This window comes from Leptosomus discolor, chromosome 13, assembly GCF_034619465.1.
Source record: "Leptosomus discolor isolate bLepDis1 chromosome 13, bLepDis1.hap2, whole genome shotgun sequence".
NCBI lineage: Eukaryota > Metazoa > Chordata > Aves > Leptosomiformes > Leptosomidae > Leptosomus > Leptosomus discolor.
In genome coordinates, this window is record NC_141403.1 from 20,512,358 (window position 1) to 20,537,435 (window position 25,078).

At 40.4% G+C, this 25,078-nt stretch overlaps 1 protein-coding gene across 1 annotated transcript in view; it reads left to right on the forward strand.

Moving 5' to 3' along the window:
• Positions 1 to 708: 708 nt before the first annotated feature.
• Positions 709 to 25,078, forward strand: part of TTC39C (tetratricopeptide repeat domain 39C) — a 35,848-nt gene continuing 11,478 nt past the window's right edge. The window contains exons 1-6 of the mRNA XM_086472639.1: positions 709 to 854; positions 12,788 to 12,836; positions 14,319 to 14,447; positions 15,452 to 15,566; positions 19,662 to 20,016; positions 21,341 to 21,509. Of these exons, the coding sequence (XP_086328765.1) occupies positions 709 to 854; positions 12,788 to 12,836; positions 14,319 to 14,447; positions 15,452 to 15,566; positions 19,662 to 20,016; positions 21,341 to 21,509 (963 nt within the window). The remainder of the gene's footprint in view (positions 855 to 12,787; positions 12,837 to 14,318; positions 14,448 to 15,451; positions 15,567 to 19,661; positions 20,017 to 21,340; positions 21,510 to 25,078) is intronic.

A 25,078-nucleotide genomic window follows, 5' to 3' on the forward strand; every position in this document is an offset into this window, starting at 1 on the left:
GCCTTAGGGCTGTGGAGAGCCCGCCCAGCGGGAGGGAGAGCGGCCTGCCGGCACCACCAGCGCAGCGAGAGGGCTGCGGGCGGAGGGAAGACACACCGAGGGAATAAAAACCCTTAAGGGCCACAAAACAAGCCAGCTCCGCACACAAATTCCTCTCAAGCCGGGCATCAGCTCCCGCCTCCCTCCCGCCGAGGCTCGCCGTTCCCTCCCCGGTGCCAGGGGGCGGCGGCCCCGAACGGAGGACGAAGGAGGGCAGCTTAGGGCCCCTAGAGAAGCGAACCGGCGCCGTCTCCCACCCGAGCCCCGCCACAGCGGAGCCACCCCGCCACAGCGGAGCCACCCCGCCTCCCTCACAACCCCCTGCCCCTCACAGCCTGCAGCCGCGCCGACAGCCCCCCCCCGCGCATGCGCGGTCCCATCGGCGCCTGCGCGCTGGGGAGAGAGGCGGGCGCCGCTGCTTTTGGAGGGCTTGCGGGCGCGAGGCGGCTGCCGGGTCGCCGCAGCGCGGGCGGGGGGAGCAGGGCCCGGCGGCGGCCCCGCGTTCGCGCCTCCACGGGCACCGGGCGCCCGCGGCTCGTCCCTGCGGGCACGCCGAGGCAGCACCGAGCCACCCGGGTAGATAGATAGATAGATAGACAGACAGATAGATAGGTGGGTGGGTAGGTAGGTAGGGGAGAGCCGGCTGGGTCCCGCTGCCTCCTCATCGTTATGGCCGGCTCGGAGCAGCCGCCGCCGCGGCGGGAGGACGGGGAAGCGCCGCTGCCAATTGAGGACGCGGAGCTGGCGCTGGCCGGCATCAACATGCTGCTGAACAACGGCTTCCGCGAGTCCGACCAGCTCTTCAAGAAATACAGGTAGCCCCCGTCGCCCCTCCGCCGACCTCTCCTCCGGCGCCTTCCCCGCCGGCGCGGCCCCGGGCGCCCCCCTCCGCCCGCCGGCGGTGGCCCGGCCTCCGCGCACCTCTCCCCGTCACCCACCTGCGCGGCCGCGCCGGCCTCACTCTCCCCTCAGGCGGCCTCCCCAGGGTGGCGGCGGGGCCGTGAGGAGCGCAGGGCCCCGCTCCCCGGGCAGGGGGTCTTGGCGCCGGCAGCCTCGCCCTGCCCGGGGCGGGGAGGGCTGGCGGCCCAGGTTGTCTCCTCAGTCCGCGGTCTGTCGCGGGGAGGGGGCACGCTGGGGACTGCGGATCGGCTTTGCGGGGTGGCTGCGGGGCAGCGCGTTGGGTTGGTGGCAGGGGCGGCGTGTCGCTGTGGAAGTGCCTGTCGCCCTATTGAAGGGGTGGGGAAGGGCCGGGCAGGGGGCGGCGGGTCCCTCGGTGGCACTGGCTGCGTTTCGCAAACGTGCGTGAGTAAACACACACGTGCGCCTGGAGACGCTTCCTGGGGGTTTTCTCTCCCATGCTCCGATATGATCTGATGCTGGTTTCAGCCTACGAAAGGGGTAGCGGTAAAAGCTCCTTGAATGCTGCTGTGATTATCTCCGGGCTGCAAGGTTATGTTCATAATCCCTCCGTACATCATGTCTAGGTTTGTGCGTTAAGTAGCCATCTGGTGGGAATGGCGTTAACACAACCGTGTAAGTCAATCTTAAAGAAAATATTGCCCGTACCTGCCCTTGATTTTTGTCTGAGGACTAATGCATTCCACCCAGGCTTGAGCCGCTGTAATTGCGCATACAGTCTAAATAATTAATATGCACTGTACTGCTGTTGCCTGTGTGATTAAAAAAGACTGATTGACTTGAAATAGCACTTCATAACGATGGGGTACCTATGTAATTAAGTCTTACTTACAAAAAGGATGTTTAGCTGTAGAGTGGGGGGAGTTTGACAAATTAAAACTCCCCTTAATAATAATGGAATAATAACTTCACTGTGTACCTGCCACAGCCTAATATTAAACATGTCATTTCGTCTTTAGTATATACTGCTATGTTACGTACATAACGCTGTTGTGTAGAACTAACTGGAATATTGCAGGTGACAAGTAAGGTCTCGAAATTCCTCGCATGCGTAACATGCAGCACTTGTTCATCTGAGGTTGCGCCCTGTGAGTTACTTATCTTTTGAGTGTGTTGGAGTTGTCAATTGTTATAGGTATCTAAGGAACCTGTTGGTTGTTTCTGTGTTACGTATTCTTTTTAAGGTGCCAGTTAAGAAATGCTTGCTCAGGTTTTGTCTCCTCCACTTTTGGTTGTGTGGTGCCATTGCTTTCTCTCAGTAGTGTGAATCTGGAAGTAGTCTAGGAATTCTAAATACGGGTTGCTGCTTATATTGTATAGTAGTGCTAGGGAGTAAAATCGTTAAGATTCCCATTTTCGAAATGCAGTTTAGTCCTTCCTTGACGGTGAATAATGATGTCTTCTGCAAATTGTTCTCTTGGTTATCTAGAAGATTTATTACTAAGAATTTCTTAAATGCAGAAACTTACCTTTTTTTTTTTTTTTGTTCCAGGTGTGGGCTTTTCTTTGATTTTTATCAAGAAGTGCCTTTAAGTTCAGTGTACTGTTTGATCTTGCCCTTTAAACACTACTTGCAAGGAGTAAATAGGAATTCCTTCATTAGATTAAGTGGTTTTATGATTCATAAATTGATAATCTCTGTCTTAGTTTTTAAATGACTGTGAAAATTTCCAGCCTTGTCTACCTCATCCCAGAATTCGTAGCAGGGTTCCTCTTGCTGTGAGCTAGTAGACCTTTATTGAATTGCAGATTAGCTGTGCATTGAAACCTCACATTAGAGAAGATACAGCAAAGTATTCTCAACCTCCTATAAATTTGGATTTTGGAGACACATGCAGTGAGGTTGATTCCCCGCCCCCGCCCCCCCCCCCCCCCCCCCCCCAACGGTTTTTGATTCTGTACTTGTCTTGGATGCATTCTTCCTACAAGAGCTTGAGTAATGCTGTGATGTTTCTTTGAATACAGTCTTAAATGACTATATTTTTGTTGGTGTAGGCTTGCAATTATGAAATAGAACCCATCCTAAATGGGACTGGTGAGCCAAATGAGCAGCTCTTTGGATCTCTCTGTAATTTAATATGGATGTTTATAGTTTGCAGCACTAGAGCTCAAAGATGTCTGGTGAAATGCAGCTTTTTGAACTTGATGTGAGTGTATGTTGTCTGTATTTCAAATGACCTTTCGTATAGAAAGTGTTAATTCTAGACTGCAGCCTGTGCAGGTAGTTTAGCTCTGTTTCAGAAGCCGAGCGGTTATCAGGTGAATCCTAGAAGTGAGGGGAGGAATCGAAATTTTTTTTCTTACAGAAACTGTCTAAGAACAATACTGTTTGGAAATTCAGTTATTCAGCAAAACTTCAGGTTCATTGTTGACATAATTTAAATTAGTTAAAACTGTTTCTTAGCGGAAGCAAGAATACTAATTTCTGTTTATTGCTTTAATTTTTTTTCTTCATTTGCCACCTGAAGGATCTTGTGAAAAATTAATTCAAATCATTGCTGATATCTTTATGGGACAGTAGGCAGGCTTGATGAGCCTATGGACAGCTGTCACTCCAAGGATCTGTTTCTTTCTTTGCTCTTCTGCTTTTTTGCGTCTTCCAGAAAGCTGGCTGATGAGCCCCAAATCAGTTACGTTTGAAAGCTGGTCATAATGCAGTCCTTGAGGAAACCAGGGAAGAAATGACAACTGTGGTTCATATGTATGGCTGCACCAGTAAAGTCTTGCCTTTGAAGAGTGGTGGTGCTTTGAAGTTACGGGCTATAGAACCGTTGCCTCTGTGTTGTACAAGGGAGAGTAGTTTTTGTCTTTTGGTGTTCAGAGCTTGTATGTATCTACTTGGATCCTGAAGAAGTCAGATGGACGTGACGGGTACAACATGTAGTTAGAACTGCATTGACTGTCACTGTAAAGCAGTTAATGATTTGTCAGGTGTAGTTTGTGTCTTGTTTTTGTTTTGAATTAAACTTGTTTGTTTTAAATTGAAGGAGGCTATCAGGGTTTGAAAAATTATCTAGCATCAACATCTGCATATGCTTTTTCATGAGTCTATTGTTTTTAAAGAAGTCCAGATCCTCCACCTGCTAGTGGTGACAACGTTCTGAACATGAATCAAATGCCAAAGGATGTAGTATTTTCGGAAATCTGCAGCAGGCAGCGCCACTGTCTTTATTCCTTGTAGCGGTGTCTGGTCCCCACAGTGCTAACTCCTGTTTGAAACTGTCAGGTATCAATCTTTCTATTCAGCTTGTACAGTGCTGACACCATCCCAGTTCTCATCGGTTTAAGCTTTGAGCACCTGTGAAAGCTGCAAGAGATGTGGAGGTTAACCAAGGACACAGGCGTTGGAGATGGAGCCCACAGTCAGCCCATGGGGTGGTATCGCTTTGGTGAACCACCCTGACATTAGCAAGAAAGCTGGAATGGGAGAGTTCTTTTTCCCCTTGTAGCTTTGTGGATTCCTAAACACTTAAAAGAAGAAACTGTCAAAAGACTTTTTTTTTTTTTTCCTGATTCTTCACTTCTTAAGAGCATTTGCAATTCAAAAATGATTTAAAAACTTCCTCCAGCTAAGAGGAGAGAAGACAGTGTCAAATAAAATCAGGAACTTTTTATCTGAATGGTGACTCACAACATAAAGCGTAAGATCAGGGATATTATCTTACAAGAAATCCAACAATCTTCTGTCTCCTACCAAGGAAATGTTTGACTGCATGAATGACTCTTACTTGTGAGAAGGCTTGATAAAGTTTTTAACTTGCATCTGAATGAAAAGAGAAATGGTACAAGATGGACAAGTAAAATGTATGTAATAAGCTCATCTCCAAAGAAGAAAAGGAAGATGATGTAGAGGAAATGTGATTCTAAGACAAAATGTGTAAAGATTTAGAGAATGAGGTCAGTATAAGAAAACATACTGTACAACCTGCTATGGTAAAGCAGAACATGGAGAAAATGGGAAGTTGGAGCAAATGGGAAAGTGAGAAAAAAAGCTTAGTACAGTTACTTTAAAAACCTGAAACTTTTAAAGTTCTGACATGTTACAGTATACATATTAACAGACATACAAACTTCAGTAATGGACCAGAAATTCTATTGTGGGTACGTGTTTGAACCCAATATTACTGACTTAAAATGCTGTCTGTGACTCAAAATACTGTTGACCCAGATAGAAGTTGGGACAAGGTGACATTAAGCCAGCATTGAACAGCAGGTAGATTATGGCCCATGTATGAGCAGTCTAACCGCTGTTGAAATTCTTGTTTCCGGACCTCAGAAAAGGAACCTGAGGAACAGAAATAAAGTGATTTAGTAGATGTTTTGGTAGCTTCTCTAAAGATAAGGACAGCAGGGTGGGAACTGACGTCAGTCAGTTGGGAGAAGGGAGAGGGCATCTTGATTGGCAGTGTGAGAATACATCAGGAGTGCCCTGGTAGCAACGCTGTGTGCTTTTGTTTATCGCAGTGATAGGCAGATGAGCAGCAGCTAGATGGATGTATAGAAAGGAGCGGCATGTATAAGAGAAGTGATTTTTAGCAGCAATATTCTCAATGCGTAATAAACGTGTACCTTAGTGAGGTAAGATTTCATTGCTCAAGGCTAGGCAGAACGTGTCACAGTAATAGTCATGCACCTAAAACCAGCATCAGTTTTCCAGTTGTGTGGATAGATTAGGAAGATTTTAAGAGTCCTATAGTTGAAATCTTCAAGACCTGGGTACATAGAGATAAGCATATTGAATGTGATGCTTAGTTTTGTGGCCTTCATGACAGAGAGAAGTGCTGTCACCAAAAGAAGTGCTAAAAAGGGTCCATTAGGTATATGGAGCAAAATCTGGTGACTCGGAATCCAAGGAAAGATGACAGAAAGCTAAACAAAAATCTGAGTTTGTAACTTGGAAGGTAGAAGTCGGATTTGGTGGAGATGCCAGAAGAAGTGTGATAGTAAGCAGATCTTATTTTAACACTGAAGAAATGAACTCTGTGAAAGATAAGAGATATTGTAAAGACTTTTCAGTCTTGCTAGTCCACCCATTCTTTGATCTACTAGTTTTAGTAAATGATTTCAAGCTATTGTGATATGTTTTTGTTTTAATACACTTCAGGAGCTCAGAATGTTAAGTTATATGATGTCAGTTAAGCTGCTATAGTTTGTCCTGGAAAGTAATTTCAATCAGATTAGTTGAACCTACAGTGGAAAAAGACTCTGCAAAAGTCCAGAACTGGTCAGTTAGTACAAATCAGTTGATATGTTATAACTATCTGGTCTCTCAGCTTTGTAACTAGTTTTCAAAGTAAAGGTGCAATTTAAAATGCTTCTCATAGTTCCCAGTGTTCTGATATTCTTGTGCATCTAAACTTAACTGTAATAAAGAATGGCTAACTGGCTTTTAGAAAACTGGCTTTTAGAAAACTGGCTTTTAGAAAACTGGCTTTTAGAAAACAACTGCTGTCCACCCTTTAGAGATAGGGAGGAAGGCCGATTTGTACTGACCCTTATGCATAGATCCATTGCGGACTAACTGACCAACACTCTAAAGATATGGATGAAGCAGAACGCGCCAAGCGAAGGACACCAGGTGGAATCCTCCAGTCAGACTGTGGGGCTCAAGGAACACAGAAGACTAAGCAGGAGAGATAGGGAGGGCAGCGAGCAAGAGCTGGTCCTGCAAATTGGAAAAGACCCAGGATGGTGCAGGGCAGGCGCCACAGGACAAGTTCAACCCTGAGGAAGACTCGGACCTTCATCCCCAACAACCACCAAGGACCCCTGACAGGGGCGTAACTTGGACGGACTGGGGTGGGACTATGGGAGGAACTTATGTTAATGAATTCCTGGAAATAATTAGAATAACCCAACTTTTTCTTAGAAATATAATGAATAAACATGAAATATAAGGCAAGAATCCTAACGCTTGGGCGCGCTCGCATGGAAGCAGCCATCCCCCGTGCTGCCCGGCGCCGCAATAAAGAATACCTGCTGGATGACACTGAGTTGTAATGAGTTTTCTTGGCTTCCTAACAGCCTGAAGTTAGAGCAAAACAATTCCCCATTCGTTTGCAGAAGGCCAAAACAAATCAGGTAAAAACTGGATGGGACAGGGCTGCGGAATTATTCTTTTTATATTCTTGGATTTCTCTTTTGGTTGTACTAGTTACTGCAAATGCCAGATACAGGTTTGCAGTTCTCAATTGTGTCTTAATAGTGTAGTGCTTTCAGGACACTTACATTGCCTTAGCTCTTTCGTATACCGGTATTGGATGAAATGTGTATACATGTAAAGATCTGTTTTATGTTTGTAGTTTCACAAATAATTTTTAGAATATATTCAGGAGTAATCTGTGATGCAATAATGACTGAAGGATTCATATGTTGTTGCAGTAAATTACTTACCTTCATATATAGGCTATACATATGTCTACTTGTTTTAAAATACTCAATAGCTGCTTTTATATTTATGAGTGAACTTACATGAATTCTTAATTTTTCATTATGCTTTACTCCTCACTTTGGAGGAAAATAATTTGTTTTGTTTCAACTTGAGCATCACTATCAGTACGATGATGGGGATTCTTAGTGGTCCGTGGTTAAAGTAGCAGTGCCTAGAAGAGCGAGGAGGAAATGTTGGTGGGTTAATTCCATTACTTGAATGTAAACACGAGCTGGGCTGTAATAGATTTAGAAGCTGATGTAGTTGGAAGTGAAATACTGTCGTGGAAATGGCTGTAGAAGAAAGAAAATACTGAGAATTCACTGATTTTTCTTTTGATGTGCCTCAGTTCTGATTCTTTTTTAATGATAAAATTGGGCTGTATTATCTCAGCCTCATTTAGCGAAGGCTTAAAATGCCTGAATGTTGACATCATGTGTGACAATGGGGCATGGCAAACACCTGTCTTGTGAAAGCGAATTCACCGTTCATGAGGTGAATTAGGGTGTATTGGGAGAAGCGATGTCTCATCTAACACCAGTTTATCTACCTGGAGGAAAGGTCTACTGCAGTGCTTTTAAGCTTATGACTTCAGCTGTACATACCAGCTTTATTGATACGTACAACCTTTTCCTGTGGCATTTTGTGGAAATGGTGTTAATAGCACAGTTTCTTATAATAAAGATATTTTCTGAGTCCTAGTTTGATAGGTGAGGTGCAAACAGTATTTTACAAAATATGTCTGGAGACTGAATTTTTCATCATCTTTGAGCTAATGAAAAGTCTTGAGGTTTTTCTTTACTTAATGGAGGTGGTTGTTTCAAAGTAGTGAGGGCAACTTGTGTAGTGCAGTGTCCCAATGTTCAGCTGTGTTCAGTTCTGTAACTCCTGACAGCATCAATAGGGCTGTTAGTATTTTCACAAGTGCTGCCTCATTTCTTTCTTTTTTTTTTTTTTTTTTGTATTTTAACAACTTTTTGAAATCTGCCAAAAGATGTAAAGTCACATCTGATGTTGAAGGTCACTTATAAGGATTTTTAGCTGAGGGTTGTTTTCGGGGACTGATGCTTTTCTCAGAAGCTTACTGTCATCATTAGTCATGGCTTAAGCATTTACTGGGACAGTACTGTGCCCTTGCAAACTTCGTTCCTAGCTCTCGAGGAAAAGATAGCCCTCAACTGTTGAAGAATTAATCAGTCAACATAATATTTGTAAAGATTGAGCACTAAACACGGTGGTGGTTTAAAATGGATTTTAAATGCTGAAATTACCTGAACAAACGATCTTCCATAAAGCTGCAGCTGCAGTCTCTCCTGGTGACTTTATAGGGATGTGGTGGAAGCGTTCCTTGTTTTGTTTGGTGCTGATACAAACTCTGTGTGAGGAGCTCCTGCAGGAAAGTTTTCATGTTTTTTTTTCCAAACTCCATGGTCTCCACAGAAGCATCTCCCAGACACGGTATAATGCCATGTCTCGTGTTTCCTTGCTTCAGGGTCCGTATGTGCTACAGCCCATATGTGCTGTAACAACAATGCTTTTTATAGACTGAGTGACTGAAAATGAAAAAGAACTAATCTGCAGCGTTTTACCTCATGTATTACAGCTAGTGATAATTTCAGAACAGAGTAATGTGGTGCTCAGAGTTTTTTGTTGTCTCGACTTTGATCATGGGGGATGAATTGTAAACAAAGTGAGCTCTGTGTGTCAGAGTGCCCTCTGTGGGGATGTGGCATTGAAAGATCAGTTGAAAAGATAAATATTTATTTGGGGAAAAAATTCAGTTTTCCTTGGATGAATATACTAAAGAATACTTGGACAAATTTTCATTACTTGCAGTAAGTCCTTTAATATCTTTTGTTACCTTGGAAGAGCAGTTGGCTCGCAACTGTAAATAGCTGCTGCCTCATTTTTTAAAATTTACAAAAAAGGAATATAAAGGCTTTCAAAACCTTTTGTATTTAAATGTTGATACCTTCACACACATATACGTGCATGCTTAAGAATGTTTGAATAGTATGTATGAATTAGTGTGTGTGTGTATATATGTTGAGCTGCTGAAGCAGCATATATGTGCTGTTTGAGTCTCATCTGTATTTTGATACAGATAATCTGTTTATTCAGTTTTACTGGTTTCGCTCCCAAACCTGGCATTATTCAAGTTGCTGTGTTTGAAAATTTTGTTCCTATAGACAGGGGATCAGTTTTGCCGCTAAAGCTGATGTATTTAATTATTTTTTTAAAACTTCAGTAGCTATTTCTACAACAGGAGGATCTTTTTCTTTATAAACTCATAGAAAATGAAAAGTAGTCTAGAACTTAAAATGTTTTCATATGCAACACTTTTATGATGTATTCTATAATTCCACAATATTTGATTTGTATTTATGTTTGGCTGATAAAATTTGCGTCTTTCTTGTCAAGTCCTGAGGAATGCCTGGATGCTACTTTCTTCTGAGCACCAAATGCATGTGTCGCTAAGCTTATTTGATTTGCTTATGCGTGTTTTGGAGGGGGAGAAAACCCACCTCGCAGTCTTGGTTGTGTTGTACAAAGTTTTAATAAGAGTGTAATACTTGACACATTTACAAGTAAATCTTTTACAGGTGTTGAGATGCTCATATTTTATTCCATTCTCATCTTTTATTCCATTGAGATAATTTTTGTGGATTTATGTGTGAAGTAACATTTTCAGTGTGGATGGAAACTTAATATTCAGGAACTGTGTTCTAAGGATCTTACTGAGAAGTGCAAACCTAATTAACTATTTCTTACATCATGTGTTTTTATTTTTCTGGTTCTAGTTAAAGACTGTTATGGTTGAGTACTTCTAATTCAGTCTGATAAACAATCTTTCTCTGACAAGTTTCTGTTCTGAATGGCCTTCAGTATGAAAGATGGATTATCTAGAGATGCCTACCTGCTTGCCTCCCTAGAACTGCTTTTTCTGTGTATGTAGATCTAAGGAAGCTCAGATTTCGTAGAATCACAGAATGATTTGGGCTGGAAGGGACCTTAAAGATCACCTAGTCCCAACTCCCCTGCCGTGGGCAGGGACACCTCCCACCAGACCAGGCTGCTCCAAGCCGCATCCAGCCTGGCCTTGAACTCTTCCAGGGAGGGGGCAGCCACAGCTGCTCTGGGCAGCCTGTGCCAGCGCCTCACCGCCCTCACAGGGAAGAATTTCTTCCTTATGTGTGATCTAAATCTGTCCTCTTTCAGTTTAAAGCCATTGCCCCTTGTCCTATCACAAGAAGCCCTGCCAATGCGTTTGCCCCCATCTTTCCTGCAGCCCCCTTTCAGCACTGAAGGCCGCTCTAAGGTCTCCCCGGAGCCTTCTCTTCTCCAGGCTGAACACCCCCAACTCTCCCAGCCTGTCCTCCCAGGGAGCTGCTCCAGCCCCTGAGCATCTTCGTGGCCTCCTCTGGACCCGCTCGAGCAGGTCCGTGTCTGTCTTGTGCTGGTGCCCCCAGAGCTGGACGCAGCCCTGCAGGGGGGTCTGACCAGAGCAGAGCAGAGGGGCAGGATCCCCTCCCTCGCCCTGCTGCCCACGCTGCTCTGGATGCAGCCCAGGATACGGCTGGCTTTCTGGGTGCAAGTGCAGATTGCCAGGTCATGTTGAGCTTCTCATCAACCAACATGAAACTAAATTAACCAAAATGAAACAAATGTTTTATTTTTGAGCTTCCTTGGAAGTACGATGTAAGTGCAGCTTTGTACGTAAGGACATAAATATAAATATTTCTTGTGCTGGTCTGTTCTGCAGTTTTAGATCCATTGGGTGTTGATAATGCAGTAGGTGTGACCTTGAGACGTATTGTGGCGGTTATGTGCTGTGGAGTATGGTGATACGGCTGGCTGCTGAATGGGTCCCACATGCCTCATGGGTTGAAAAGTGGATGATGAGATAGCCACGTGCCCTCTGCAGCAGGAGCTGTGCTGGAAGTGCCAGCTGCAGGGAGTGTAACTTGTGTAGCTGACTTCTGCTGCTCTGTAACACCGCTGTTGGTAGGAGCAGTCCAGGTACTGAATAGCAGAGGCATTGATTTACTGGCAGCTGTTCTTTATTGGCCTGCCAACAAAGGGGAAAATACCTAACCTATTTTTCTTTTGTGAAAATAATGGAAAAACGTGGCGTGTTGATCTTGCATTTATACGCATATCCCGAATTGAGCAATGTGTTTAAAAAGGGAAGGTTTTGCTGTTCTAACTTGCTTTGTTGATCTTCCCTGTTTTTCTTTCTTCTGGTGTATGTCCTTGCTTTTAGATATTTATGCTAAATCAAAAAGTGAGAAAAGGTGTGTGTGTGAAGTATTGATGACTACTTTTTTTAAAAAAACAACAAAACAAGCGTACCAACTCTTATATTGTAATATGGGTTTACTACTGGAAATTCATGTTGTAATAAATGATATACTACTTTCTCCATGTTTTTCAAGTGCCTGTCCTGTTTTAAAACTCAACTTTAATGCTTGCAGAATTAAGTTGGAAATGGCATACTGTACTATAGCAATATATATACCTGTAGCATAATATTATCTCTTCTTAAATCCTGGAAGTCAGTGTTTTTATATACCCTGGTCGCCCACTGCTGAGCAGTGTGGATCAGTGGTACCGCTGAGATCCTGAATTTTTTTTAAGTGTCTTCTGTGTGGCCTTACTGGAGCCTTATGGTCTGTGTGACTACTTTAGTCCTGAAGCTTGACACCTGTCCCATACATTACCAAGATTTTGCTTGTCTGCATTTTTTGATCTAGCAGTTGATTTCAACCTTTTGGTAAACCCCTGCAAACAGAATAGGTGAAGTGTCTCAAAACTGTTCCATGTAGTCTGGTAAGATAAGTATCATAGACATGAAACCAAGCAGCTATAAATCCGTATGCATATGAAACCAAGCAGCTATAAATCCGTAAGCCTTGTAAGAACTTTATATTTCTAACAATTTATGTGGCAAATGAATTTTTAAAAAAATCTGGGTAGGTTGACTTACATTCATGGGAACAGGGAGAAGTGGGAATCTCTTAATAGAACCAGTTAATGTTTGTCTGCTAGGTTAAAATTGGAGTGATGGATCGTAAGAGAAGAGTAGAATTACCAGATTTTTAATTTTCTGTAACTCTTAATTTTTTTTGCACTGAATGTATTTTGATGACAGTGGTTTCTCTTGAAAAAATATCTGCAGCTTAATGCTTGAAAATCTTTTAAGACGCGTTCAGTTTAGTAAAAATGATGAAGCTTTTGGCTTTCCGTTTTCATTGTATCTTGTGGAATATGTTTGTAACTTGATACAAAAACCTCAAGATTTATTTTCAGATGTATAAGTTAAAATCGAGAGATGCAATACGGATCTTTACAATAGGAAATATGTGTAAATATAGTAACTACATCTTGTTTTCTTTACAGAAACCATAGTCCATTAATGAGTTTTGGAGCCAGTTTTGTCAGTTTTTTGGTGAGTAGATGAGATCAGAGTATACATCTCTCTTCTTGTGGTTAATGTTTGTATGTGCGTGCGTGTGCTTCTTTTTTGTGAGACTTAAGTTTTTCAAAGTTTTAGATTAAATGTAGCTTGAAAACCAGTCATTATGTTACATAAAACTTGTTTACTCATGTGGTTTAAATAGAAGGTAAAGGTTCTGTGATTCAGCTTCTCAAATGTATGAAATATTTATGTGTTCCTTTAAAAGAGCCATAATAAAACTCTCCCTTAAATGAGCTGTAGAGGTATTAATAAAATAATACTCATAAGTTCCATTTTCCTCATAGCTTTTGCTACTGAAAATTTCTCCATCCATACTGCAGGGTGCAAGATGTAGAATCAATCCATTTGCATTTCTTCCTTTTCAAATATAGGAGAACTGAGAATATTGACTGACAAAAGATTCTGCTAAAAGCTTTTTTTTATGTATTAAAAATGAGAATATCTTATATAAAAACTGAGCAGATGTATTAGAAAATGTTTGGATCTTGGTTTTTTTAGATGGTCCTTATTCTGACTTTGCTGCTTAATCTTAGATCACACCAGAAATTATCTATGGTAATACTCTTTTAAAGACAGAATTTATTATAATATGCCAGAAATAGGTATGTTGTAAATTAAATTAGTTTGAATTCTCTCTAGTGTCTGTAGCCTGTGCAATATGGAAAAATATATTAGTTAGGAAACCTCCTGGGGCTTATGCTTGCTTTTAAGTCAGTGAAGAGGAGAAAGAAAAGAGGGAGAATCTCTCAGGCTTGCTTATCTGAACTGATGCGCTGAACCAGTATAACATCACAGTGCAGCATCAGTGGATCTTGGAAGTATCTTGCTTAGCTACTGTTCTAAACATAGCAGCAGCACTTTGTGCCTGTGTCAGTCAGAGCTTTCGTTTAATAAAGCATCAAGAAAAGAAGTTGCTTGTCCTGAACTTCTTTCTAAATTGGTTCAGCAGTAGTTGATGCTTGGATGCTTTTTTTTTTTTTTTTTCCTTCCTACATATGTAGGAATTGTGGTTATTATTTTGAAAAATGCAGTAGCTGTTGTCTGTTACTGACTTTGGAGGCCTGTTATTTGTATGAGCAAATTGTATAGAGGCAGTACCTGCACAGATGCAAATCATGTTTTACATAACAATAATTGAAAATTAATTTCTGTGAATTTCTGCTTAATGTAGTGTGACAGTACACTCGGTTTGCATATGAAGCTTTAAGACAAGGGGTTAGGACTTGGTACGTTCTGATTTGTCTTGAAATTTTGGTAAAGCACTCTCAGATCTCTAGATTGGTGGGTTTTTTGTGTAGAATTATGTGTACTGGTGTGTGTGTGTATTAATACTTTTTTTTAAAAAGTAAGTTTCATTGTCAAGTTTTAATGAAAATTTTTACTATCCTATAGCTTTTGTAAAAATAAAAATATTTGTGACTTTATCATTCAAATCTGTTTGGGTTTTGGTAGAATGCCATGATGACATTCGAAGAAGAGAAAATGCAATTGGCGTGTGATGACTTGAAAGCTACAGAGAAACTTTGTGAAAGTGAAGAAGCTGGAGTTATAGAAACAATCAAGAATAAAATTAAAAAGAATGTAAGAACTTTGTTTTGTAAAATATGGAATTATGTATTGGATAAATATTTCTGGAAACTTCCTTTCTCTCCTCTTTGTATTTTGAATAGAAGGGTTTTGATATGTGAAGAGCAATTGAGATTAGTAATAAATTTAGAATTAAGTCAAGTATTTTGCTTGAATTGCCTAATTATCATAAAATACTCAGAGTCAGGTAATTCCTCTTCTGAAGCAGCAGGTTGTGTTGATGTTAGTAATTATTTTCTTAATGCCTCAAATTAATGACCTGCTAAAATTATTTCAGGAAGCTTGTAGCCTAATTCAGGCTGACTTTGATTCATACATGCTCTAGTAGTGTTCAGAAGTTGTGACGCTGAGGCTGCATAGTGCTATGTGCCAGGCATATTCCTAGGGAGTTTTCCTTCCTTTTTTAGATTACTTTTTTTTTCATTCTAAATAATGAAGGAAGAATAAAACATGCAGATTGAGAACTAGTGAAAGTAGTAGTATAGAAAGGTCCAGTTTGTGGCCTGCCTAGTGTGACACAGCAGATCTACAGCAGAAACAGAAGCCATTTCTCTTCAATACTCAGTTATTTGGTAAAAAGCATTGAACCTGACATACTTAACTCTCTGCTCTTAAGAGGTGCTGTATTTTCCCTGCCACTTGTCATATACCCCTTTCTGTGCTCTTCCTATGTAGTATCTTCTAGTTGCATGTCTGATGCATTTAGTAATAGTTAAATGAAATGTATATCTGTTCTGAGTATTTGTAGAACCGTAAGAAAAATAGTTGATAGTATATGTGTAGATTTCCCTGTTTATTAAGTAGGATCTTGCTTGATGACCTGTGAAACAAATTTTAGCATTGTTTTGCACTTCAAAATGCTGAGTTAATTTCGTTGCAATAGTGCCACTTGCAGTTAATTTTGTGTGTTTTTTTTTTTTTGTGAATTTGCCAGATTTGGACTAGTATTCTATGTTATCTTTGTTAACGTTTTTTATGTGTTTGTATGTTCCAAACAGGTTGATGGACGAAAATCCACTCTATCCATGATAGATCGTCTACAAAGACAAATTATTGTAGCAGACTGTCAAGTCTACTTGGCTGTGCTCTCATTTGTAAAGCAAGAGTTATCAGGTGTGCTGTGGCTTTAGTGTTTGGATACATTTTTTGCATGATACCATTTTAATAAAGTTGATCATAAAGTGGCAATATGACTATCAGTAAAGATGATTGTTTTGTAAGAGCACAATTCCATTTGAAACATGCCAAGATTGGTACACTTGCAGAGATACTGTTCTACCTTTGTGTAGGCAGTAGTATCATAAAATGAGTTGGATTGCTACAGATTACAGCTTTCTGCTTTTTTCATACCAATAATTGTATTCAACGGATTCTCCTTAGATAGGTTGGAATAATTTGCATGTTCCCATAGAGGCATTTGAGTAGTTGGTACGAAGATGAGTAGCATCTATGTGCTTCGTGTGGCCTGCAAGATAAAAGATGCTGTAAGTCCAGGCCACTGGGAAAATTCTAATGTCCCATATGCGTTATTGCGCTTATGACAACTCAGGAAGATGACAAACTGCCAGTGAAGGGAATTTTAAATGAAGTGTATTGAAGATGGAACTGCTGAATCAGTTCTTATTCTCTGGTCACCAAAGTGCTTCCTTGCATGCCAAAGAGGTTAATTCTGTCGGGTCGAATACAAACCTCCTCATCTCCGCTGCTAAGCTGTTTCTAATTTCTCTTGCATTCCTGGATCTCTTGCATAATCTCAAAACAGGCCTTTATCCATAAGTTTATAGAAAATGTGGTCAAGGTCATATACAAAGTGAGTGCATTCCCAGGTTCTTGCCAAATCAATGACGACCAAGAGATGGCAGTCAGACTGGATTGTCAGTGAAAATTTGTCTGATTAGTTGAAAGGAATCAGGAAAGTCACGTACGGATTATTTAAAATAACACTAAGATTTTCAGTCAAGGACATAATGCTTTCTGTGATGTGCAGACCTGGTTTCTTCCAAGCCATGTCATCAAGAATGTGTTTGGTTCTAGCTAGCAGAAATTCAGGGGGTGTTTCTGTCTGCTGTGTGCGTAGTGCTGCAGAAAGGTTTTCTTACTATTTTTGATGCAGTTCTGGGTTTTTGTTTGAGGAGTGTGTTATCGTCCCCCCACCCCTTGAAGTTTTTTTCTTAGTTCAGTATGTGTTCTGCAGCTACGTAACTGGGTTGGATGCTGTAACTGAGGGTGGTGACTGTCCCCTTTCTCTCTTATCTGCTGCTCAGAGAACTGAAGTGGGTAGCAGCGTACTGCAGAACAGGCAGTATATTTGGGTTACTCTACTGAGTAAAAATAAACCTGAAATCTTCAGATAAAATTCCAAGTGGTTACTGCAATTGCTGAACTGTTGGATCCATTATTTCAGCTTTTTGAATACATTATCTTTCTGATTATGTATAAACATCTTTTGTTTCTATCACATTTTTGTATGAAAATAGCAACCAGATTATTGAAATGAGTAATTTAAAAAAAAAAAAAAAAAGGCATTCGGAGGCAGACAAATATTTCTGCTCAGTGGATGGGTAAAAATTTGTATTCTTCCTGGAGCAGTTTGACAAGAAGCATATGATGACATGCAAGCTGCTTTCTCATATGCCTAACACATTTCAGACTTTCTTCTCCGCCCTCATGGATGCATTACAAATAATTTCATCCTAAAATTAGTAACACAACAACTTATATTAGCTTTCTACAGCAATATTCCCACTAGCAGCTGAATATGAGTCAGCAGTGTGCCCAGGTGGCCAAAAAAGCCAGTGACATCCTGGTTTGTATTAGGAACAGTGTGGCCAGCAGGAGCAGGGAGGTGATTGTCCGCCTGTACTCAACGCTGATGAGTCCACACCTCGAGTACGGTGTTCAGTTCTGGGCACCTCGGTACCAGAAAGAGGTTGAGGTGCTGGAGAGAGCGCGGAGAAGGGAAACAAAGCTGGTGAAAGGTCTAGAGAATAAGTCTTATGAAGAGCAGCTGAGGGAGCTGGGGCTGTTTAGCCTTCAGAAAAGGAGGCTGAGGGGAGGCCTTACTGCTCTCTACAGCTGCCTGAGAGGACATTGTAGAGGTGGGTGCTGGCCTCTTCTCGCAGGTAATTAATGATAGAGCAAGAGGGACGGGTCTGAAGCTGCACCAGGGTAGGTATAAGCTAGACATTAGGAAAAAATTTTTCACTAAAAGGCTTAATAGGTGTTGGAACAGGCTGCCCAGGGAGGTGGTTGAGTCACCATCCCTTAATGTGTTTAAAGGTTGTTTAGATGCGGTGCTTGGCGGTACGGCTTAGGGGTGCACTTGGTAGAGCAGGGTTGATGGTTGGACTTGATGATCTCAAAGGTCTTTTCCAACCTGAATGATTCTATATTGAACTACCTGTTCTTGATATTTACTGCTGCTCTTGTGGGTCTGACTGCTTTCAGAAGTTCGTGCTGGAAAATCAGCTCAGTGATTTGGCTTGATTTAATTTTTGTGTTTAAAAAGTCAGAAGTTCATTATTTTAATTTGTCAGATTGTGGTTATGCGGTGTTAGTGCACTGTTAATGACAGCACACTGGTGGAAGTAAAACCTAAAACTGTACTTTTTCCCCCCCATCATATCCTTTCCCTTTGATGCGTTCATCAGAACACAATCGTTGGCTATTAGGAGAAACACTATATATAGGATAAGTAAAATGCGGATTTTTACTTATTGTCTGCTGCATTGCTATGCATAGTTGTATGAGCATTCATCTTGTGGTGAGCCACATAACTTTGAAAACATGCCGTGCAGCCAAAAAGCGACCTAATTGCTTAAAACTGAACTAACATTAGTCTTGTAATGCAGTTGAATCGTGGCAGGGGTTCACGTTTTTTTTATTATAACACTTTAATATGGGACTTGAGATAGAGGACTAATTTTTTTAATACTTCATGTTGAAAGAACCCTTCTGTCACAAGTGAGAATACAAATTTTGCAGTCTTTCTCGGTGCGATTTCTTAAGACTATCAAACTAGCTTCATGCCCTTTTCATACAACAAGAATCCGAAAAGGGGTAGGCTAGTCTGTGGTGGTACTTTCTCTAGAAATGTGTTTTGGTAATTGGAAGGATTTTGTCGAAGATGTCAAAGGCTTATAGAGAGTGGTTTGGTATTAATACTGTTTTCCTTTTCTTTGACACGCCCCACCTGTTATGATCTAATTCTGGCATCACTTATAGTGCTGATCTCTGCAAATTTCTTGGTACCTGTTTAGAACACTGCTGCTATAACCATGCTTTTATTTTCTCTCATTTTTATTTAACTCCTTTGTCACTGCAGTTGCTAACACTCAGGACTCTATCACGGACAAAATGCTGGTGTCTGCTTTTACGATTAATATGTACAAGTATATTTTGTGTTTGTTTTCTGTTTACCACTTGTCATTATCCAAGGGTATGCTATAACCCAGATGGATGCTGTGTAAATAGGCAGATTTGACATCTTCATTTTCTGATGCTGTGCCTGTCTTTATCCTCCTGTAAAGGGAGTAATGACATGGAGAATTCTTTCTCAACTGAGAATGCTCTAGACCAAATACTTGGGGAAATTTAGGTACAGCTTGCGTTTGAAATAGGGGAAGTTAGGCCCGACTTAAAAATGTTTTAAAGCCACAAAATTTATGCATTCTTTATTGGTTTTCTATGTTTTTTTTTTCTTAATTATAAGGTTTTGTGCTCATATGAGGAGCAGGGAAATGATGGTGTTGAAAATCTTTATTATCTAACCCAAAAGAAGGTGTTTTTTTAGTGTTTTTGCATCATCTTTTAACATCATTTGGGCTTAAGAGGTGTAATCTCTTCTTTGAGTTTTACTTCTCTCTGTTTGCCAGGCAGCCATTTCATCTCCACTCTGTAATGGAGCAGAATCCAGCATTAGGTTCTTCAATGTCTCTATTTCTTTCTGACAGTTGTATTGCTACATAGCTGAAGGGAAGTCCCTTTGTATTGCATGCTGTTTTGGAGTCTCTGTTTGAAAAGCACCGAAGTTTGTAGTGCCCACTATGAAAGACCTCTTTGATAGGACAGTAGTTATTACGAAATCCTTTGTACAAGAAGTTAATGCCAATAGAGAGAGCATCCTAGAGTTTGTGACTAGCATTTACTACTTACTATGTTCCACTTACGAAATATGTCCTTGAAATGTTTTTTTTCCTTGACTTTTAGCATACATAAAAGGTGGGTGGATACTCCGAAAAGCCTGGAAAATTTACAATAAGTGCTATACGGACATTAATACACTTCAGGAAATATATCAGAAGAAAGCAACTCAGGAATCCTTGACTTCTGATGCTGCAAATGATAATCATATTGCTGCAGAAGGTGTAACGGAGGATTCGCTAAACAGACTGAAAGGTGCTGTTAGCTTTGGATATGGACTTTTTCATCTTTGCATATCCATGGTGCCCCCAAACCTGCTCAAAATCATCAACCTGCTGGGTTTTCCTGGAGACCGCCTACAGGGGCTTTCTTCACTGATGTATGCAAGTGAAAGTAAGGACATGAAGGCCCCTTTAGCTACGTGAGTAGCTATATTGAAATGCTTTGGTAGATAACTTAGTACTAAAAGTAACTGGAAAAAAGTCAAAACCAAAAAGTCATTTTGCTTTAAAGGAAACAACAGCAGGTAAAATAAACTTGTAGTTTGTTGTTTAACATGCTATGATCTAGTGGATTCATCACTTACTAGTGTATGAGATCTCTCTGCTGTTATTTACATGTATTTTGGGTTTGTGTCAGTATTTTGCTGGATTCTTGAGTACCTGCTGTTCTAATGTCTATAACTTATATGCCATCAGAGTAAATAAAAGCACCCCCTAAGGCTGTGTAAATTTACTTGAGTTACATTCTCCACTACGGAGAACATACTATTTTGCATGAGTCATTGATCTCTCAGCTATTTATCCAAAGATCTTTTCCAGTTTATTTTTCATTTCAGCATCTGAGTAAAGTGGGATGTTCCCTTATAGTATTTTTAGAGGATTATTTTTGTGTACTCTTTTTCCCAAGCCTTCGTACTGCCTTCAGGTCTTTTTATGAGGTGAAGGGTTAGCCAGACATAGTTTAAACTGCCTTCATAGGTGGCTTTATTATTCCATTCTCTCCAAATTGATTAATTATTGCTGGGCCTATTGCAGGTACCATCAGATGTTACTTTTGGAACATTGACAGCAGAGCTAAAGGCTCTTCTGCTTGAGAACTGGATTTCTGATAGATTAAGAAAGTTTAAGATTAAATGTTCCTGTTGATTTGTTCTTTCTCCTTTCTGGGGAAGAAAAATGGTATTTTTGGGGGGTGTTTCCTCCTTCAGATGGTCTTGGAAATCTGTGTGCTCTGCCTTTGTTTCCAGGAGCGATGTAGAGGTCATGTGGATGTCTGCCCTTCTGAACACCAGATGTATTTCTTCTTGACCTTGATTTTGAGTGTGTCTGCTGATGTATTCAGTTTTGTAGTTGATTTTGTTTGTTTGGGTTTTTTTTTTACCGCTAATGAACAACTCGTTTTCAAAAGTTTTTTCCTGTGGGTTTCTCTTTTTTCTTTTTTTTTTTTTTTTTTTTTTTTTTTAAGATCTGCAGGGTTCTTAAGGTTCAACTGCTTTGATGCTATGAGCTTGACTGTTACTTTACCTTTGGGTCATGTGCACTGAATTGTACGTTAAGGTGCAGTTTAGGATAACATTGATGCACGGCAATAGTATTGTGTTTGGTTTAAAGCCAAGTTGTATAAGAAAAGATTCATATCTATCTTTGTCTTTCAGAATCGTTTAAAAATTTGCCTGTGTAGAATGTTATCCCTAAACTTCTGTTTATGAGCTGTAATCCTTTTTACTCTTTTGTTTCTTTTAGATTAGCTCTGCTGTGGTACCACACAGTCGTTCGTCCCTTTTTTGCCCTTGATGGCAGTGATAACAAGGCAGGATTGAAAGAGGCAAAAGAAATTCTTGCAAAAAAGGAATCTGCTTATCCAAATTCTTCTCTCTTCATGTTCTTCAAGGGAAGGATACAGCGATTAGAGGTATTGCATGTTTTCTTCCTTTTGACTGATTTCTCTTCCCCACCCTTTGTTATTTTGTGTTTTCCTGATGTGAATGAACCGTGCAAGCTTCAGGAAATTGTGACTGAAGATAGAGACACACGGGAAGGTAAGTGAGAGGAAAGGATTGACTCTTTCCTGGTGAAGTTCACATGCCAAACGTGGTTTTGAACTACTTCTGTCTGAATTGATGTCACTTTGAAATTTTTTCAGCTACTAGATACATTTGTAGCTCTATGCTAAAAGGAAGTGCTTTTGGTCTCTCATGAGTTTCTTCTGGTGTAAATAGCTATTTCAGTTTTGCTTGTCAAGCTAAAATCTGAGTATTATCTGCTGAGTACATAACATTTGTCTTCCCCTTTTCATCTTATGTATTGTTCATTTACAGCTAATTCTCTGCAATAATTTCCCTGAAATAACTGCTTTTCCTTTTAAGAGGTCGAACTAGGATGTTTTCTGTTGCCAAGGGTGAGCTCCGAACCAAGCAGAAATCTGTTCACTGAAAAGGTGTTTGTGAATGCTGTTGCAGCAGCCTTGTGGTTTTTGGCTGACTTATTCTTAAGAATCTGTGGTCATATAAGATGGTGGTGAGTACTTAAAAGCAGCAGCCAGGAGTTGAGTAGTTTAATCAGACCAGAATGTTTCCAGAGCAATTTACATTAACAAGAAAACCCAGCACAAAAGCACAAACGCAGAATGTTCAAACCCTTCATCTTGGCACCATAATTACAAGAGCTAATCCAGATCCAATACTGGTGGTCTCTCAAACACAGTGTAATATTTTGAGGGAGGCAGCAACAGTAACAGAACAGAGGGGCAGGCCTCAGTGGCCCATCAGATTTTGTAGGCATGTTCTTCAAGGGATTTGACTGTTGTTTTTTCTTTTTTTGCTGACTTTCTGAAAGCAACAGTGCATTTGAGGAATTGCACTTTCACAGGCCATCTGTCAGTCTTTGGGATGTATTTCTGTTTTCTGAGTGGGAAAGATTTTAATGGTCTTGGTTCAATTATATGCATGTTGCATTCTTACAGTAAAAATCAAATTTGTTAGGTTAGGAACAGCTACAAAGTGACTGCAAGTGCAGTTAGAAATTGTAACTGTGTTGATTGCTGGAGTATGACTTGGTATTTGGAACTTTTTTGGTTTCTTTTTCTTGTTTTCCTATGTATTCCAGCTTCACAAGTATTTCTTTGTGTATGTCTATTTCTGTCTTTGAAATACTTTCCACTAAAGCTGATAATGATGTTTCATGTAAGCTTGAGCTACTGAAAACAAGTGATAATAATGTTTTAGACTTGTGCCTAGAGGGTGCTTAAAAATGTGATTAGTGTATTAGCTGCTGAAACCCACTGGTCTGAAAAATTCAGTGTTTCCAGCTGTACCCTTGGGCCTTTCTTATTACTATGAAAATAAAAATATTAACATCCATTTGCGTATTGTCTAATATTATAATTATTTTAATAAATATCAGTTTACTATTGAAACTGTGATTTGGGCTATTCAAGTGTGGTCTTGTGGCCAGCAGTGACAGATGGGCATGGTGGTAGCATGGGAGGGGGCAGAGTAAAAAATGGTGTTCTGAATCTTACATATTTCTGCTTTCCAGCTTGCAATTTGGCTTTCTGATTTTTTTTTTCCCCCCTTTTTCCTAATCAGTGACAATTTTTTAAAAAAAACCCCAACAATCTCCATTTGCTTTTTTAAATAGTACAAATCACCCCACTCAGAAATAGTTAAATAGGTTGTTAGCTTCTTGTGGAGAGCTGTAAGGGTATAAAGCAAAAGCCAAGTGTTTGACAAAGTTGTGAACTGGGCAAGATTGCTTCTCTTTGATTGGGGTGTAAATATAAACAAGAAGTCTCTGGGGCCGGGACAGAAAACGCAGGTTCTGAGACTTGATCTCTAGAGTTCAGTTGGTGCAGGTGCATGTTCAGAGTCTGAAGGAAAAAGTACCAGCTGTTCCAGCTGACAGGCAGCGCACCAGTGCCACGTTCAGGCGTGCTGCAGCGTGTTCGACGTGCAGGCTGGTGAAGGTGTCCACTGGTATTGCGGGCTTAAATGTAATGCTGACAAATACTCTTGCTTTTTTACTTCCCTTTGGCATCAGTGGTATTGTTCTTATTTAGGGACAGGAGAGTGTGGCATGGAAAAGTAAACTGAGGGCAAGAGTAATAATAAGCATTGAAAAGTCTTAAATGAATTTTCTGGATTAAAGTCTCGATGTCTTCAGTAAAGAAATTTTCAGAGCTTGTATAATGTCAAGAGTTATTTTCAGGAGTTGTGCTGGCCTCTCCAGTTGCTTGTTCAAAGGTATAAAATACAGAATCTTAGTTTTACTCTATTTTGATATTGTGGCATGACTAGTTAAAAATGGGGGAAGGTGGTTTAAGGAGTAGAAAATAGAGGCTTTGAAATTTCCATATAGTGTCCTTCAGTGTAAATTGTGCCCTTTTAGATATTGTTTGCTGATTTCCCCTTAATTATGAGTATGACTTCTTAAAAGCTTTACAAATTCGTAGTGCTGATTGAGGATAGAGAGGCCCTGAGAGAGGAAGAATGCCCCAAGATTTCGGAACAACTCTGGGGAAATGTGTTGGCTCGGGAAGCTCTGTAGATGCTTAGTTGGTGGGTTGAGGTGTTTTTGGTTTTAATCTGAAGTCAAGAAATGTAAAGTTATGGTTCTCACATTAGCTTTAATCTCTTTATGGTTATGTAGTTCTGTAATATACAGATTTTATGGATGAACTTTTTTGTCATATTTCAAAGAGAGGCATGAGTGATGCCTGTTGGAGTAATTACAAGTAAGTGTGTGTTTATGTGCGCGTATATATATATATATATATTTTAAACCTCAAGAACATCAGTTTCAAGTGTCAGCATTGTTGTTATACTTGTAGACTCTTGGGTCTTTATAATTCTTTCTGTTTATTCTCTGAAACAGTAAACAGAGTTAATTTATTTTGAGAATTAACACTAAAAATAGAAATTTGTATTGCAGAATGTTTCACAATCCCTGGAGGTGATTGAAACTTTAATAAGGAATGTCTCTGAAATGTACTTACTGAGCTTGGTGCTTAAGGAAAACTTAAGCAGATGTCAAAACACTTGAGAGATCTAGACAGCTAGGGAAATGGATTATAGAAGATTGAATATTCAACTAACTGGTCTTGCACATTACTAGGTGGTCAGTATTTCATGTGCTGCCCCAGGCTGGTGTATGGCATTGCAGACAGTGATGTAATTACCATTAGTCCTTCTGTGGAGTAACATACCCTACATACCCTAGCAATTTATGTTTTCAAATGTTTAGGTTTTGTAGGTTTCTAGAAGGCAAAGGATCTTCACAGAGGACTAATTTTTTCTTTTTTTTGCATTTTCCTCAGAAGCATTCAAAACGTAGATTTACTGAACTTCTAAACTACTTAGCACAAAAATAAAGTTTTAAGCCTCCATTATTTTATTTTATTTTTTCTGAAAGACTGGGCTCGTAACACTTGTTTTCCAGGATGTTGTGTTGGGGTGATGCAGCATCAGTGGAGTGATGTGTAGT